General features: G+C 39.3%; 2 protein-coding genes across 5 annotated transcripts in view; one reads left to right on the top strand and one right to left on the bottom strand.

Annotated features, from left to right (window-relative positions):
* Window positions 1-16,700, top strand: part of LOC113238876 — a 45,275-nt gene that overhangs the window by 14,853 nt on the left and 13,722 nt on the right. The window contains exons 3-5 of one of the 4 annotated variants that reach the window (XR_003311139.1): window positions 686-780; window positions 1,830-2,043; window positions 4,857-4,980. Coding sequence is in view for 1 of the 4 variants with exons in the window: in XM_026475729.1 (XP_026331514.1) it covers window positions 686-780; window positions 1,830-1,955 (221 nt within the window). In the remaining 3 variants the exon portion in view is untranslated. Of the gene's footprint in view, window positions 1-682; window positions 781-1,829; window positions 2,831-4,856; window positions 4,981-16,700 lie in introns of those variants that run through there. The other 3 variants (XR_003311140.1, XR_003311141.1, XM_026475729.1) reach the window with 3 other exon arrangements.
* On the bottom strand, window positions 4,422-13,324 carry LOC113238854 (ets DNA-binding protein pokkuri). The gene is made up of 4 exons (XM_026475700.1): window positions 13,172-13,324; window positions 8,718-8,841; window positions 8,288-8,442; window positions 4,422-5,199 (listed from the first exon to the last, which is right to left on the bottom strand). Exons 1-4 carry the CDS (start codon window positions 13,172-13,174, stop codon window positions 5,128-5,130), a joined length of 354 nt encoding a protein of 117 aa, XP_026331485.1. The 5' UTR covers window positions 13,175-13,324; the 3' UTR covers window positions 4,422-5,127.

The following is a 16,700-nucleotide window of genomic DNA, read 5'->3' on the forward strand; positions in this document are numbered from 1 at the left end:
ACATAAAAATGTAATTGCAATGAAAAATGAAATAGTGACCCAGAGCTGATCTGACGCTGAAACGACAGACAGACGATAGGAACTCCTCAACGGTGCACAGCCACCTTGTGTTTGGGCTCGTCTGATTCGCGTTGTCGCCCAGGGACAGCGGATAAACGAACTGTTGAGGTCGGTTTTTCTTATAAAAATAAATTTCATTCTGAACAAGCCTTTCATCGTGTAACGAGCAGATCGTGGTTACTCAATAACCTAACCTCCGGATAAAAAAACTGACCTCAAAAGTCATTCATCCCCTAGTTTGCCACCCTTAGAGGTGGAATATTTTCTTGAAATTTAAATGGGACCACATCTGAGGTACCTTCTTTCCAACAACAAAAAAAAATATAATATATCGAAAAAAAATATATCGAATGGACGGCGACACGATATTTACGTAGCAGGCTAACAGGTATCTGTAACAGGCAAAATATCGCTTCTCAAAACGCACAGTCAAGTGCTGTGTCAATTGAGCGTTTTTCATCGCGACAGTTTTGAATATACAAGTAAAATAAAACGTGGACTACATAATAAGTTCTATATTACACAAAACAAATAAACAGTGGTACCTACCTTTATAGGTGTTATTTGGAAAGGCCTGTGTACAGCAGTGGGCGGTGTAGTGACAGTGTCATTTTGTTCACAGCAGGCATAGTGGAAAAATCAGAAAGTGCAGAAAAAGAGGTTTTAGCCCACTTCTCTGATGTGGCTGACAAACAAAACGTCAATTTTGAGGAGTTCAAGGTAAATTTGTAATAAGATTATTTATTGTGTCTCAAAAAATGTGCGTCGTGTGGCACCATGCTCGACTACTAACCGAAACATAAGGCTGCGCACGCGCACACGGTTCTACGGGACCCGTATATTGTATGTACGCCCCATACCTGCTGAGCTATGATGGTTAATTAATACCAGAGCTGCTAGCGTGAGTGTCATCTATTTTGAAGTTGCTGGCGAAATGTGAAAGGCCGATCTGCTCTGGACTGCACTAGGTAGAACCTATGCTCAGCAGTACAAAAGTAAACCACGGCTAGCCACGGGTCTGCTCTAAGAAGAGAGTGGCCTGCACCATTGAACGGAGGGTTGGGAAGTCCACAAGTTTTTGAGGAGCTGTGCGAACCTTCTCCGATTTGTAGGACCGTCCGTTCGTGTAAGCAAGCCATAAACTGGTTAATTCAACTGAACGCGTTCCACAAGATTTAAGACTGGGCACCCGGTGGACATGGAGTGAAAGCTCAGTCGTACGAAGGAGGCAAGCTTTCTTCCAAGTACCTTTGCTACCACACTAAGTTTTAGGTACGCTAAATGTTGCAGATTGGATATTTTTTTCGAATATTCATCTTAATAAGATTAGAAAACGTACAGGCACCAAACGTATCAAAAGATTGAGAATTTGCGTGCAAAATGGATCACATTTCAAACATTTAATCAATTGATTGCAAATGCCGTAGACACATCGACATTCTGTAGTTTGTTTATTTTTTAATAAATTGTATAATTGAAGGTGTTCCTTTAATTTAAGACACTATGTTACTTAAAAGGAATTAATCCGTACAATTGACCCTAGCTGGCGGCATCATAAAAATACAGGATATCTTTCACATTTGTCGGTTTGATTCCCAGATGAGGCAAGCAACTCTTTGTTTTCGAATGTATGTAACTTACTTTTAAGATAAAACAATGTCTCCATCAAGCACAATACCGATCTACAAAATTTAAAGTACTTTCCCTCCGTGTCGTATAGCCGTGGAAGACCTGTGTATTCTGCTACTTATGGGGGCTTATACCAACAGGGGGCTCTCGAAAAACTGTCGGCGTCGAAGAACATCTCTGTGGAGGACACGGTGCAGCGGCTCGCTGCGGGCAACGGGTTGCCCAACGCACTCAACCAGGCCGCGACCGCCCTGGGTTTCAAGTAGAGCCCATAATGAAAACACACGAACTAGAGCGGAGTCCATGTGAATTAGAACACTGTCGGGATCGCACAGATTTGCCACAAAGTCCATGGTTTGTATAATCATAACCCGAATTTTGATCTGGGTGATTACGAAAGTTATAATTTAGATACACTTAAATTATGTGGACAACACACATTTGTGTGTGTCAAGAATTTAACAAATACGATCAATGCTCAGTGATATGTTGCCACGGCTGGACTCCGTTAGCGTTTCCCGATGTGTCGGAACGGCTCCTCGCTCCATAGCGACGCGTTGACCGGCGTTGGCCAGCGGCAGATTAGTCCAGCCTCTTTCACTGTCGACGGCTGCCTTTGATTCGATTACTTGCGGTGTTACCATTGTCACTCAGCATTTGCCGACATTATCGACAGTTTCGTGAAAATTAAAGAAGTCATACCGCGGTAAGACACCTGTATCCAGAGATAATCATTTAAGGAATGATAATAACTACAAAATTCTTAAAATCTATTATAATTATTAAGGCGGAACAGTTATATTCTTGTCTTCTCCAAATTGCAGTAATTCTATGCGCTCAGTGAAAAAAGCGCTGACTCGATTCATTTTAAGTTTTCGTCATTTATGTGAAAAATTTTGCTTCTTTCTGTCTAATGGCCGCGTTTGTAGCGGCTTTAGAAATGTGCATAATTTTTGTGTACAAAATATGACCTACCTTTTTCTTGTGTACTTTTTATGTTACTTATAAATTCGTACATATTAATTTTGGAATATCGCCCTTACGTTACGATTTGAGAATTACGACTTCAATTGAATTATTTGAAATATTGAGCTTCCATCCACATGCGATTGTAAGTGCTGGTTGCATTGCACTACACACGCACGCACGTGCGTCTTGTACTTACCCTGGGTGCTCCGTGCGAATATTTCAGTTATATTGAATCATATGTAGTGGGCTTAAGTGTAAGGCGATCAACACACTGCCTCACGCGCGCGGTGGCGATGGCGACGGCGGAGACGCAGATCTGCGTCAACACGCGGCTTAATCTGCGCGGGGCAGCGGTCTAGCCACCTAAGCAGGCTAAGGTGATTCATTTTAACTGGAAATAAGATTGTGCTACAAATTCTTTCAAAATCCAGGCAACATCCTACTTGAATAATTAGCCTACACACCATTAATTATTTAACTGTTAAACATTAATTTTATTAAACTATTAAACATGAATTATTTAACTGTTAGAAGTATTTGTATTGAAAGTAATTTCATAGGCATTTTAGTGCTGTGGTTACCAATCACGCCGATCAGCGTCACTGCTGCTGCAGATAGTTTTATTTGTTAAAGCAAATTTTGGAGCGGGGAACAAAAAGGTTGGACAAACAAACGGATTCAAAGTACGACTGAGCTGTAAGAATTTGTTACTATTCTATTTTGTGCCTATTCTACGCATACATGATTTAGGTTATTTACGCTTACGAAACTCTGCTTGGTTTGTATATGAGAACCATTTATGAATGTGTCCGTGAAGCCGATCTGTGACAGGCAATGCCAAGTGGCGCCGGATTATGACAGCGCTTGAAACTGACTCCGTTGCCTGTTAGGCTCGATTTACATTGCGGCGGAACGGAAAGGAAGCGAATTTTGGAAACGAAATTGTACATAGCAAAATAAACATTATGTCAATTGTGTAACGTACAAACTAGATTTGTGCCAAAAAACAAGTCGCGCGTCTTCCGGCGGATTCTCGCACATGCTCGCGTATTTGCGGGAATTCCGCAGCTGCCTAGACAACGACGTCTGGCCAATCCGCAAGAAGTGGCGCGAAGCCAGGCGCAGTGTGACGTGAAATGTCGAGAAAATACTACAGGCGTTCGCGAGAAATCTCGCGGGTGCTCGGGTAGGCCGCGCCTCGTCGCGCAGCGAGGCGAAACTGACGCTTCCGTTCCGTGGCAATATAAATTGAGCCTTATGTTGTATCCGCAGGCTGGAATTGCGCCCCCGCAGACGGGAACAAGCTGCAGATGAATCATAAAACCCAAATTACACTCGTACACTTGATTATCGCAAAGACTTAACAGACATTTCATTTAAAAATACTGATCTGGAGGTCGTTGGCATAAACTTAGAAAAATGGTAGATTATTTCTATACTTATGAACAGTGTAAACAAGAAGACAAACTCGCAGACGTTGATGACAGGTTGCTAATAGCATGGGGAAGTGGGCTGCTCAAAGCTACAAAAAAACGTGATGTCGAGTTTTTTTTTTGAGAGTGGAGATGTTAGCTGAAAAAAGATTATAATAGTGAGGCTTCAAAGGGGCGACAGAAAGCAGCTGGAGCGTCTCGGCGCAATGTTGTGGCGACGCGAAGCTCTACGCCAAACTATCGATAATTTTATTATGTTACGTGTTATTTAAATGTAATCCAAATGCGTAAGACAATAAACATTTGAATAGTGAAATAATACGTCATGAATAGCTCTAAGATACTTTATTTACACAGTCTGACTAGATATATTACAAAAAGCTAAATCTATTTTATAACACGCGTACAAGGTGAGCGAAAACATTGCCATCGCGACGCGACTTCACGGAAAGGGCTGCGAGAAGATAATCCGACTCTTGAAGACACGCTCTTGCTGTGGCTAGAAGTTATTTGAAATTCGGCAAAATGTCGAAAGGCCGTATCTATTTGACATCGTGCACTTTACATCAATTTTAAATAAGATTTAATAAAAAATAATAATAATTTGACAAAAAATGGCGCCAAAACCAATTCACTATATAGGTACGTAATTAAAATACCAGTAAATTCAAACATATACAAACAAAATATTAATTTGCGTTTTCTAATATTTAGGAACTTATTTACTATAACGAGAGACGTTGCAAATACAAGGTTGGATTCCAGAGCTGGATCCATCACATATACCATGGAGTGCAACGGCTGACAAGCCAGGTGTGACCTTCGTCTGAGAATGCGAGCGCCACCGTTGAGGATTCCGACTTCACTCGCCAAGCCTGTGGTGTAGTTAAATCCAGACAAAGTGGAACCATGTCGGTCGGTGCACCGTGAACGATGGCTTAAATATCTATAATTGTATGGTGAAACTCTTTCGTAGATAGCACATGTGCCCAGCAGTGGAACGTTATCGATTGGCAGTGAGTTGTAAAGATGAAATTCATTTAGTTTTGGATAGTTTGTCGATCAGGTCTTGGAAGGCCAACGCTTTGGCCAGTCGTCTTGTGAACTCCTGGAACGAAAACATTCTAACTTAATTAAATGATCACTCGGGCGCGTATGACGTCACACACCGGAACTATCGGACAATTTACCGTCACCATGTAAATTGAAACCTACTCTGAAATTCACACTAAAATGTCCAATCGTATACATTTCCGAAATCCCTTGTCGTGGTTTCTAGTTCTGAAGTTAAGACTGTTCTTAAATGTGTGAATTCCCACTCCCATTTCCACTGTGGCAAGGACTTTGCACACTCAGACAATAGAGTTAAAGGAAAGTATAACTCGGACACGTATAAGGCTTCTCGTATACAATTCGGGAAATATTTAAGTGCAAATCAGAAAACTTAATACATATAAAATTATGGTAATTATTCACATAACTTTCACGTCTAAAAAAATATTTCACTACAAAGAAAACAACTGTCTTACAAAACTAGTATCAAAAATAAATAATTTAAAAACATGTATCAAAACTAAACCCCTGCTAATTTCTCAGTGTGTATTAACAAAAATATGGTTTACGTAACAAAAATACTGATTACACATCAATTTAAATTAACTCTAAACGAAATAACAATTCTTTTAACAAAATTACCGTAATTTTTCTCAAAAGTTGCTCCACAAATTATCTTAGTTTAGACAATGAATCACGTACAACAAATACATTTATAATATAACAAATAACACATGTTGTATAACATTATTTAAAAAATGTCATCTGATTCATTGAAAATAATCAGGACTTTTTATCTCTTTCACATACAACCTTGAGTCTGGTACAACATGCCCGAATAAAGAACAAGCTAGAACGCTGTGTGAATGAAACTGCCCTCATTTTTTCAAAAACTATAAATGCACACAGTCATGTTGTAGGGATCGCGATCCGGCTCATGTATGTAGGACCACCAGCGGACGCCAAAAATGTTCTAATCGAACAGAAAAGGAAGCATGGACGTCCTGCGAAAGCAACACCCGCATTAATAATTCAATAAAAGTGTTTATTTAATTATTAATATTAACCTATTATGTCCCACCGCTGGGCAGAGGTTAACAAAAGTTATTTTAATTTTTCAAAATTATTTTCTGCTTTTTTATTTATTTAAGCTTTGGAACTGATTTTCTTGTAAACAATTCATAATATTGGAACTAAATTGAACCTTTACTTGCAAATAAAAAAAATACTACGATTTTCAACCATTAGACTTAGTTGCAATGTTTGTGTGCAATTCGATCCGTTTTGGACAAATTGTACAATTAAAGTGCTTTTCCACCGGCGAGGAGAGACGAGATGAGGCGATGCGAGAATTGAAATCTCGCCGACCTATTTCCACCAAATATTACATGTCCCGCAAATTCTTATTATTAAATATGTTAACGGAAGAGGAATCGGACGAAGATACCGCAAGAAGAAATAATCATGTTGTAATATAAGCTGTTTGTACCCTCTAAGATAAAATAAATAAAAATATATGTACTTTTTCGAAAATAACTTTTTTTTATAATCTTATCCCAGGGCAATCGTTACGAACTAGCAAAATACACATAAAAAAGTTTACAACTGGCGCTGGTATGTTTACATTATATTGCAACTATATTATGTATATATATTTTTGAAAACGATACAATGTTTTAAAAGTGGTTACATAATTATGATAAAATCACAATCCTAGTTGTGTATGTTACATCAAGAAATATTTCAATTCTCGTCTCGCCCATCCTCGTCAATCCCGACCATTTCCACGGACGATGAGCTAGGAGAGAATTGATATTTTGCCATACAAGTTTTAAAAATCGTCTCGTCTCGTCTCGCCTCGCCGGTGGAAATACACCCTTAGACCATTATGTCAAATAAAATGGTGTTTCATTCCCATAGAATGATGTACCTTTTAGTGAAATAGGTATGTTTTTTTCTCATAAATTTGTGGTCATACGTTTATTGTATGCCAGAAATATTAGATATGTACATAGACGTTAGATATGCATTGCGACAAAATGTTATGCATTAATTTTAGTACATAATGCTAAATTAATTTTCTTTTGATGTGCAATCAGTACTTTGTTGGGGAAGTGGCATTTGGTCGTGACAAACTTGCTTTTTTGGTGAGCGGTTAAATACTACCCGTACAATTCGTCTCCCGAGGAGAGATCAGTTAGGTACGCTTTTGTTTTTTTATCGTGCGACAAATTAGGTACACTTTTCCAACTACCCTATAAGTAGGAGCCATTAAAAATATCGTATTTAGTATTTTGACGGGGGGATGAATTAGGTTCGGTCGAGGGCTTGTCCACTTAAACAAACAATCAAAGATTACTTCACCATGCTTACACGTGCCAACACTTGCCTTCTTTCTGCAATTCTTCAATATATATTTTGTAATAAATTTAATAGATAGCATTTAATATAATAATTTAGTGATAATATTCTAGAATAGTTAAATAAAAAATAAATACAGTCAAAATTAGGTAGAGAGCACTAACTTGAAAATTATAATAATATCTTTGTTGTAAAGATGTTTAGTTGGTAATTGAATATCTTAATTTTATTTATACTTTTAATCTGGTTGACTATTTTATTATAAATTTTTAACAAAATTTCATAGCATTTAATACGGCCAGATGTAAATATTAAGTAGTTTTGAAGAAGGTATTTTTAGTATGTGTTCAATTCTATAATTACGTTTCATATTATAGAATTGAATATATATATATATTAATATAAACTGCCTCTGTGGCCGAACGGTTACCATGCCGGACTGCCACGCAGAGGTCCCAGGTTCGATTCCCGGGCCGGGAGAAATATTTGTATGGCCTACATTTATTTCTCTCGTGAGTTTGGGTGTAATTTGTGGTTGTCTATGTGTGTGTCCATGGCACCCGCGACACAGGGTTTCCCTAGTGCGGGGCTATGTTGATTGTGAGCGTTATTATTATATTTGTTAGTAGCCGGAAAGGCGTAAGTAAAGTCTAAGTCAGCGTGTTTTCAGGTTTTCGGCCTTAGCGTATGTAACTGATCTCTCCCAGGGGGACGTTCTGTATGCATAAAGCGACTGCTGCCATAGCAGCGACACTGACAGAATCTGTATTTGTGATACGGACCTGGTGCAAGTGGTGTCCCCCATGCGGCACCCTGGCGACGAACATGTCCCTGTTCATGAGGCACAGCGCCTTCCCGTTCATGGGGAACCTTTCGGGCAGGCCGCCGCGGCGGGACACCCACGACGCCACCTCGGAGCGGTTCCAAGTGCGCGGGTCTGGGAATCCATTTGTACATTGTTAATACCACAAAACAAGTAAAATTTCGGCAAGGGCGCAGGCGCCGCTTGTACGGCGTTGTCCGGGCTTGTGGGCTAGGTAAGAACTGCAACCCAACCTACTACACTCGCAAAGCAGCAGTTGCTCTGTTTTGTGGTCTGAAATGAGGAGCTATTGGGGAGCAAAATGAGATGCTGCAGGCTATCTCACAATTGAGGTGGCGTCCTGAGAAAGGCGCCTCGATCGGCAAGCGGGTGAAAGAATTCACAGTTACCTAAGGGAAGGTCGTCCTCCTGAAGCGAAGTGAGGTCTATAGCTCCCCATTTAGTGGCGCCAGTGGGCGGCACGCGCTCGCACCGCGCCGTCGGCATCACGTCCAAGATGCACGTTTGGTACGTCTGAATGGACAAAACATGTATTGTTATTGTGTGAAAAGAAAATAAGGCGTGCGTGTCGTGAAATATAATTACGTAAAACAACAATCTCGTATTATTTCGGCAAATCATCACTAAATTTGTTTCACCATAGATAAAACAGAATTATTTGGTTTTTTCATCAGAATTCTGTAATTCAATTACTTACTATGAACATATTAATCACGATTCGTGTCTTCGAGAATAAGAAAATACCATCCTACGGAATCTGTTTCAGTAAACGCACGCAGTAAAAATTCAGTTAATTCTGAGAGTATTACTGAGCTGTGGTTTCGTACCTTTTTGTGTAAAACCACAACACAATACAAACTATTCATCATTTTATTTATTGACTAAACAGCCCTTCAAGAAATACGTCGGTAAATTAGCGGATTTCCGCGCGACAACAAAAATCGGGAAATACATTGATCGCGCGGGAAACGCGTGAATTGGCCGCCGCCATCTGCGGCCGGAACCGGATGTGGGCGTCCGTACTAATGACGGATCAAACTATTATGTAATTGTTTGAGTTTGTTGTGCGACTTTTTTATTGTAGTTTTTATATTGGTCAATTGAAGAGTGCTGCAGCTACGACCTCGATGGCCTAACGGGTTGGGGTCCAGGACTAAAAGTTCCGATTACAGGCCAAAATCAATTTAGAAGTTGAACTCTTCGCACGTTGATTCATGTAAGAGATTGAAGTGTGACTAATACTGGAAGCATCAGTCAGTTGTTTATCGGAGCCAAGCGGACGTCTCGACTGCCCAATACAAAAATTTCCATAGTTGCCAATAAGCTGCAATCTAATGTAAGGGGAGACGCTGCTTCCCGTCTCCCGGATATATCCCTCACTCGGTCGCTTCGCACCACGACGACGCGACGACGACGACGCGACGGGGAAGATAATGCAACGGAAACATACAATAAACAATTGATTAAAATGATTAATTACGACTTCCCATAACGTCTAACAATGCAAAGAGGATGTATGTCTTTATGTCTTCGGGCGGATAATAAAAAAACGACAATGTGTTCCTTTTTTGAATCGGGCGGAAGTGTCGATTTCGATTATGGAACGTCCGTCCGTTTGGCGGGAACGCCGCTTCCGGTTGTTTTGTGTGAAAAAAGTGACGTATGCACCGACGTGTGCTGAAGATTGGGTCGCAAGTGTTGGGCAGTCGAGTGTGAGTGTTCCGTTTATTATATTGTTCGTACTTTACTTAGATATTCAACACAACACTCTTGTAAAAACAACTATGCCACTTTCCCACTGTTCTTAACAAAATAAGATTCTACTATTAAGTACCAGTCAATAAAGTAATTAAAATTGTTGTACTATAAAGAGGAAGTAGCAGTAAGACGCTCGCCTGCTATGTGGATGCGACATGCTACAGTTTTATTCCCAGCGCGTGTCTGCAGCGCCGAGTCTTTTCTAATCGTCTGCAGATAATTTTATTAATTACCACTTGCTTTGACGATGGCTGAAAACACCGCGATCAAAGCTGCACATCGGAGAAGGGTCGTAACGAATGAACGGCCCCGCTGCCGCTGAGACAAATATAAGCTTGGTACTTATAAAAACTTCGAGAAAAACTGGCTTGGAAATAGGTTCCTATCAATGAAATCACATCAAACAGCCACGTGCCGGTGCCGGCTCAAACTCAAACATTCACTCTAGCAGGTAAATGAGAAATATTGGGTGCACTTCCTTAAGAGATATTTATGTTTAGGTAAGTGACGTTAAGTTAATGGTTAATTGATACAGAACGTCTTCCTTTTTAAGTACGGATCCCAAAACGAGTGGCGCGCACACGCCACGAGTCAGAAATTTATTACAAAAACAGATGTTTTCTCTCGGTGGGTTGGCGGTTACCGTTGTTTGTTACTCGACAAGCGGGACTTCCGACTAGCAGCAGATGGTTTTGTTTTTCTTGTAATATTATTGACATGTATCAATAGCAAATACACATACGGGCATAATAAAATTGGGCGGCTCACAGAATATTGTTGGACGACTGCAAAATTTTGAAAAATTAGTTTTAAAGATTTCATAAATTAACTGAACTTCGACAAATACATTGAATCCATGGTTTAAAATGCAGCCAGAAAGCTTGGCATCCTTTCCAAGGGGAGGCGTTACTTCATACCGGGACAGTTGCTTCAATTGTAGGTACCAAGCACAAGTTAGGTCGTGCATGCAGTACTGCTGTCACTTATGGGACGTCTCTGCTAAATACCAACTGACCATCTTGGATTCAATAGACAAGCGTCCTAAGAGGCTTATAGGTGACTCGGATTTAGTAGAGGCGAAGCTGCAGAGCCTTGAACACCGCCGTAGAGTTGTAGAATGTACGATGGAATTGCATGATTTGATTCCGCCTTCCCTTTTCCATCATCGGGGCCTAGACTTCTTATTGGGATTCCACACTTGTGTTGTGGATATTCCCAGGATTCGCACAAAGCGTTTCGCTTCCACATTTGTATGGCGAGCGGCTCCGGAATGGAATTCCCTGCTTGCGGACTTGTTCCCCGAACGCTACAACGTGGACGTTTTCAAGGCGAGAGTGAATAGGCATTATTTAGGTGTGCTTGCTACATCATCGACCTCATTGTCCCTTTCCATCAGGTGAGATGAAGGCCAAATACGCAATTATTCGTGTATAAAAAAAATAAAGTGATAAGCGTTTGACTTGGCCACTGCAATTGGTTGAGCTCTAGGTCTTAGCGGTTACTTATGTGGAAATCTGTAGTCGCTATATCGCGCACAACAACAGGTGTCGTTTACGTGCCTTTCAAGAATTTTGAACTACTCTGACACGCAGCTTTCGTCGCAATGTTTGCTCCCACAGTTAAAGCAAGTAATTGTGAACCGTCTAAGCACACCCACATCGCTTCCAACCTCTCAAACTATGACGGCTTCCCACACTCAATTCGCACCGATTCTTTGAAAACCGTGAGATTCTAAAGAAAACAATGAAATCACAAATGGTGAGAGCAAGGAAGTCACGTACCTACATGTTTTAGGTTATGTTTGTATTGTTCTTTCCCGCTATTTTGTTTCCCGCGCTCTCCTACTTCCGGTCATAAACTTAATTGCGTTCTAGAATGGGAGACTGTGCTCGTCGGGCAGCTGCCTTGCCCAAGTGTTAGCAAAGCCAGAAGAGACGGAACGTCGCCGGCAATTTGGGCACCCAACCGTTGTTGCACCGGGGGAACATGATTTCATTCGTAGCGGTAGCGTTTAAATTGTTAATGGTATTTCTTTGTTTAATTTTTTAGATAAATCCCGATTACTATGTTAGTATGTTTAATATTTTAAGACATACTTAATAAATGGCAAGGTGAAAGTTCCCGGGTTAATGCAGACATAAAGTCATACACCCACTTTAAATTCAGTCGTTTTTGTCTATCCCAAAGGGCTCATGGTGTCAGAGGTGACTACTACTCATAATAAATGAGTTAATTGCACCCGTACTGGTACAGTCAAGAGCACGTCAAGCTTGACGCTTTGTACTTTGGACCGTTGTTATCGTAAGCGGCATAGAGTTGGGTTTAAATCTTAAGTGTCACGCTTGACGTGCTCTTGACCCTGTACATATCCGTTCCATGTGCGAATTATTTATAATAGAGAAATGGGTGACGGGTACATATTTCTTGAAACCTGTTGCATACATTTTAATGTATATTTTAGTAAATAGCTGCAACATATTTTTGTATTTGTAACAACTTGTAATTAGTGCATCCCCCTTGTGGAACTCACTCAGTCCATGTACCTATATAATCAAATCAAATGAAACCATTTTTTAACAAAATAATATCATGAATAATTAGGCTTCCCGCCTCTAAAAGATAGTGTTAATCGTTTAGCGAAAAAACCACGCAAGTCTTAAAATCTGTCAGGACATCAAAACTAAAGTCATATAATTAAAAAAAATCAATGTAAATAATCAATACCCCTGTCTCAATCATTGACCTGCTAACAAATATAATAATATTATTGTCAGAATAAAAAAAAAATCGAAAAAGTTTATTTTTGAATATGCATTATGTTTTATTTTATTATGTTATTTTATTTTAAATTTCGAAATATTTTGAAAATATTGAAAGCTGCGTATGTTTATCACATAGACGACATTCCACATTGTATCGTATCTACCTACATATATACTTTCCTGGAAATGAATGATACCTAAATAAAATAATGCGCCAAGATCGTCTAAAAGCAATCACCGTTGCTTTTTTAAGATGTTTAATGAGCAGGTGCCCAAAGGTGATTCGTTTACGACAGTTTGAATGCGGTAAAATAATTACTTACCATTTTTAAACTTTTAATAGAAGCAATCCCTTTTAATTTCACAATTATTCAACAATCACGGTTTTTCACTTGAATAACACGTCTTTAAAACTTTGACACGATAAGAAATTCAGTGCAAAACCAATTAAAACGAAAAATTAAAGCACGCGTCCGGACTCTACGACGCTCAAATAATGAATGAAAAATACATTCAGACACAAAATTCTTGAATGATTGAATGCAGAATGTCCAAAATTTAAAGGCAGCAACTACGATTTTATGACGCAGTAATCCATGTCTTATGTGATTACAACAGAGTCAAAAATAAGAATCCGAAGAATGAATTTATAATCTTTTGAATTTGAAAAAAGTTATTCGCAACTGGCAGCAGCCGGATGCGGGCTATATCTGTCCTTTTTACACTTTCAATTTAACCAATGAATGTAAAAGAGATAGTGAATGTTTTTTAAGAATCGATAATGGATTTCTCACATCCTGTGGTTTTGAAACTAATCGTTTCCGTACTGTGTTATCGATGACAAAACAACATAAGTACATATTCATATTTGTAGAAACTTCAACTTTATGCTTAGATATTTTAAAATTGACTTTTAAATCCATATGAATTGTGTAAAAATGTTTTTGTTATGACAAGAAAGTTTTAATGACATACACGCGTTTCCGGCATTAAGGTTTCCCGCGCAAAATTATTTTTGAAAATTGCGGACGCTGTAATTTTGGTTGATGATTAATGCTTTTTTCATGTATTCTTTTTCGACGAACATGAACATTTATTAGTCATTAGCACATGTCAAGTCTGAGAAACCAAACGGAAGCCAGTTCTTCTCAGGGGAGACCCGCGCTCTGCAGATGGACATACGTATGTATTATGTACATGCGTTGGTGGTCAAAAAAGTTGGATTAAGGATGTTATTTCTAGAAATAGTGTAGTAAACATAAGAAATATTTTACTCTAAGAAAGGAGCCTGCGTCAAAAGGAAGCTATAAAAACCCTTTTATTGGACAGTGTTTACCGGCCACTTCCGGTGCTATATTCAGACACGCAGACAAAACTTTTATTGTTGTATTACGGAAAGGGTGAAATGATATCTCAGAATGGGAACTAATGTCAATGTAAACGTGAAGCTTAGTAGTCCACTATCGGACACAGGTTACCTTTGGAGTGCATATCTGCTGACTCACCTTCTGCTACCTATGCAGTTCGCAAGAAAATATTTTAGTATAGACTGAAAAGAGTAGTGTTGTTCAAATGGGTGCAGCGGGCAGTGGTTCTCGGGATCCTTCGTTTCGTAGGTAATAGTTCCCTGTCAAAGCGTTTATGACAATATCAGGCAGGAGTACCTTAAAGCGGACGAGCATGAGCTATTGTAAACGGCGGCGGCGTCCGGTTGTCTAGAGGCTGAATGGAGTGGATCTGTCTTTGATTTAAAAAATCCGCATTTCTGATTTATATAGTTTTATCGATGACCATGAGGATTTCCACCTCTGGAGATTATTCATATAATTTCTGTTCATATTGGTCGAGTCCCACAGCTGGGAACGGGTGTCTTTCAGAGGTAGGCGATGTCCTATCCAGTGACCATTACATTATAATGGGGTATCGTAGCTAGATTATTTTGTTTTAATTAAATAACTAACACTCCGAAAGGCTGAAAATATATTCCGACATTCATGCACCATTTCGCATCCATGCTTTCGTGACGGGACTCGAACCCTGAGACGAGTACAAAAGGACCGGCATGATTGCCCAAAGCCGTCGATTTTCATTATTAGCTGTTGTACTATAAAGGCTATTGTACACTAAAATAGTTAAATACACATCCTGTAATAAAGCTCCCTGGCCATTGTCCGCCGGAAGCGGAAGTGGAGAGTAAACAGCTTTGCAATTTGTATTGAAACTACCCTCACGTACAGGGATAATTTATTATCTTTATTATTATTATTTTTTGTTGTTCTACGTACAAAATCAATAAAGGTAAATAACCAGAACTATGTGACTTGTCAGCACCTCCATGTTGGAATGGCTTAGTCGATGAATGGCCAATTCGCAAAATGGCTACCAGTCTAGGAAAGCCCAATTCGCAAAACTGGTATACAAATATTTTTTATAATATCAATTGACGGGACGAACAAGTCGTATGTCTCATGTTAAGCTGCGCGCCTGTCCATAACAGATCCAGTGCCGCTCGGAGCTTTCAATCGCAAAGATCTGAGGGTCACCGCCACTGCGCCCGTCACCTTGCGACATAAGTTGGCTGATGAAGTAATTTCACCAGCTTCCTTACCCTTCAAAACCGAAACGCAGCTCGCAGTAATGCTACTGCTTGGTGGCAAAAATAGATAAGGTGCGTGTATTTCCCTGGACGAACTCTTTCACAAGGAGCTCTCTGCTGCTGATTACAAGGCATTCTCAAAATATAGAGTTATTCCCACTCGCCCTCTCTCGTTAGGCGGTCTAAGGATCTCACTAAATCTAAAATCACAGAGAGAAATAAACAGAGAGACGCCATGAAAGAGACCCATTTGCCTCTGGTCAGTTGTTAACATAAACCATTTGCCATTTAAACAATTTATTTACCACACGCAATAGTACAAAACAGAAACAAATAACAATATATTATCAGAATAACTACAGTGCGTGGAAGGAACAGGTTCAGTTTAGTCCTTGTGGCTGGGTGCAACGCGGTCCGATTTTCAGCCTGGCCTTGTTGACTCATTGTTTTCTAACATGAACCAATTCAGTTACACCGTCACGATAAAACATCGAATTTTAATAATGCCGTCTGTTGAAATTATTCCAATAATATTTAATGTATTATTAATAAAATAAATGATATAATTTCAGATTACAAATTGTAATCTGAGAATATAACTGTGACTACGACTAATTTACATTCAATGAAAACAATTGTAATGATAACACTGAAACCAGACAATATTCCCAATTTAACTCACGCTCGCTCCCTGTCCGCTCCGTCTCTACAGTGCTTAACAAGAAGAAAAAAAAACAGTTTATCTCATTTACATTAACATTCTTCCCGAGAGTTACATTACTTTTTGTCGCTTTAATAATTCTCTTTCCGTGTGCATCTTAACTAAGCAATGGGAACTATCCAATTACAGCGAATCCAGTCAAGCTTACCATTATAGCAATACCACTTACCATTACTTCCACAATCGTGAACAGAAACCCATTTGTAAACAAAACAAAAGGTGCAGCGATTTGGCTATAGAGAAGAAAACTATATCGAGTTCTTAGGTTTTCGCGATTGTTACACATAGGAAATGAAACTATTTTTCCGGATTTAAATCGCGTATATTTGTTTTTTCAAACAAACCGACGTTTGTGGCCCTCTACAGGTCCCATGGTCACAGTTGACTGAGATTATACAGTCTTCAACCAGTTATGTCTAATATTGATACAAACCCATTGTACAAACCACCCTATTTTTTCACTATAGTTACAATAGTTATTAATTAAATACCTTATTTTTAATTTTACAAAGAAAACATTCCAATTTACGCTACA

This window comes from Hyposmocoma kahamanoa, unplaced genomic scaffold (assembly GCF_003589595.1).
Source record: "Hyposmocoma kahamanoa isolate Upper Pololo Valley unplaced genomic scaffold, ASM358959v1 109, whole genome shotgun sequence".
Lineage (NCBI taxonomy): Eukaryota > Metazoa > Arthropoda > Insecta > Lepidoptera > Cosmopterigidae > Hyposmocoma > Hyposmocoma kahamanoa.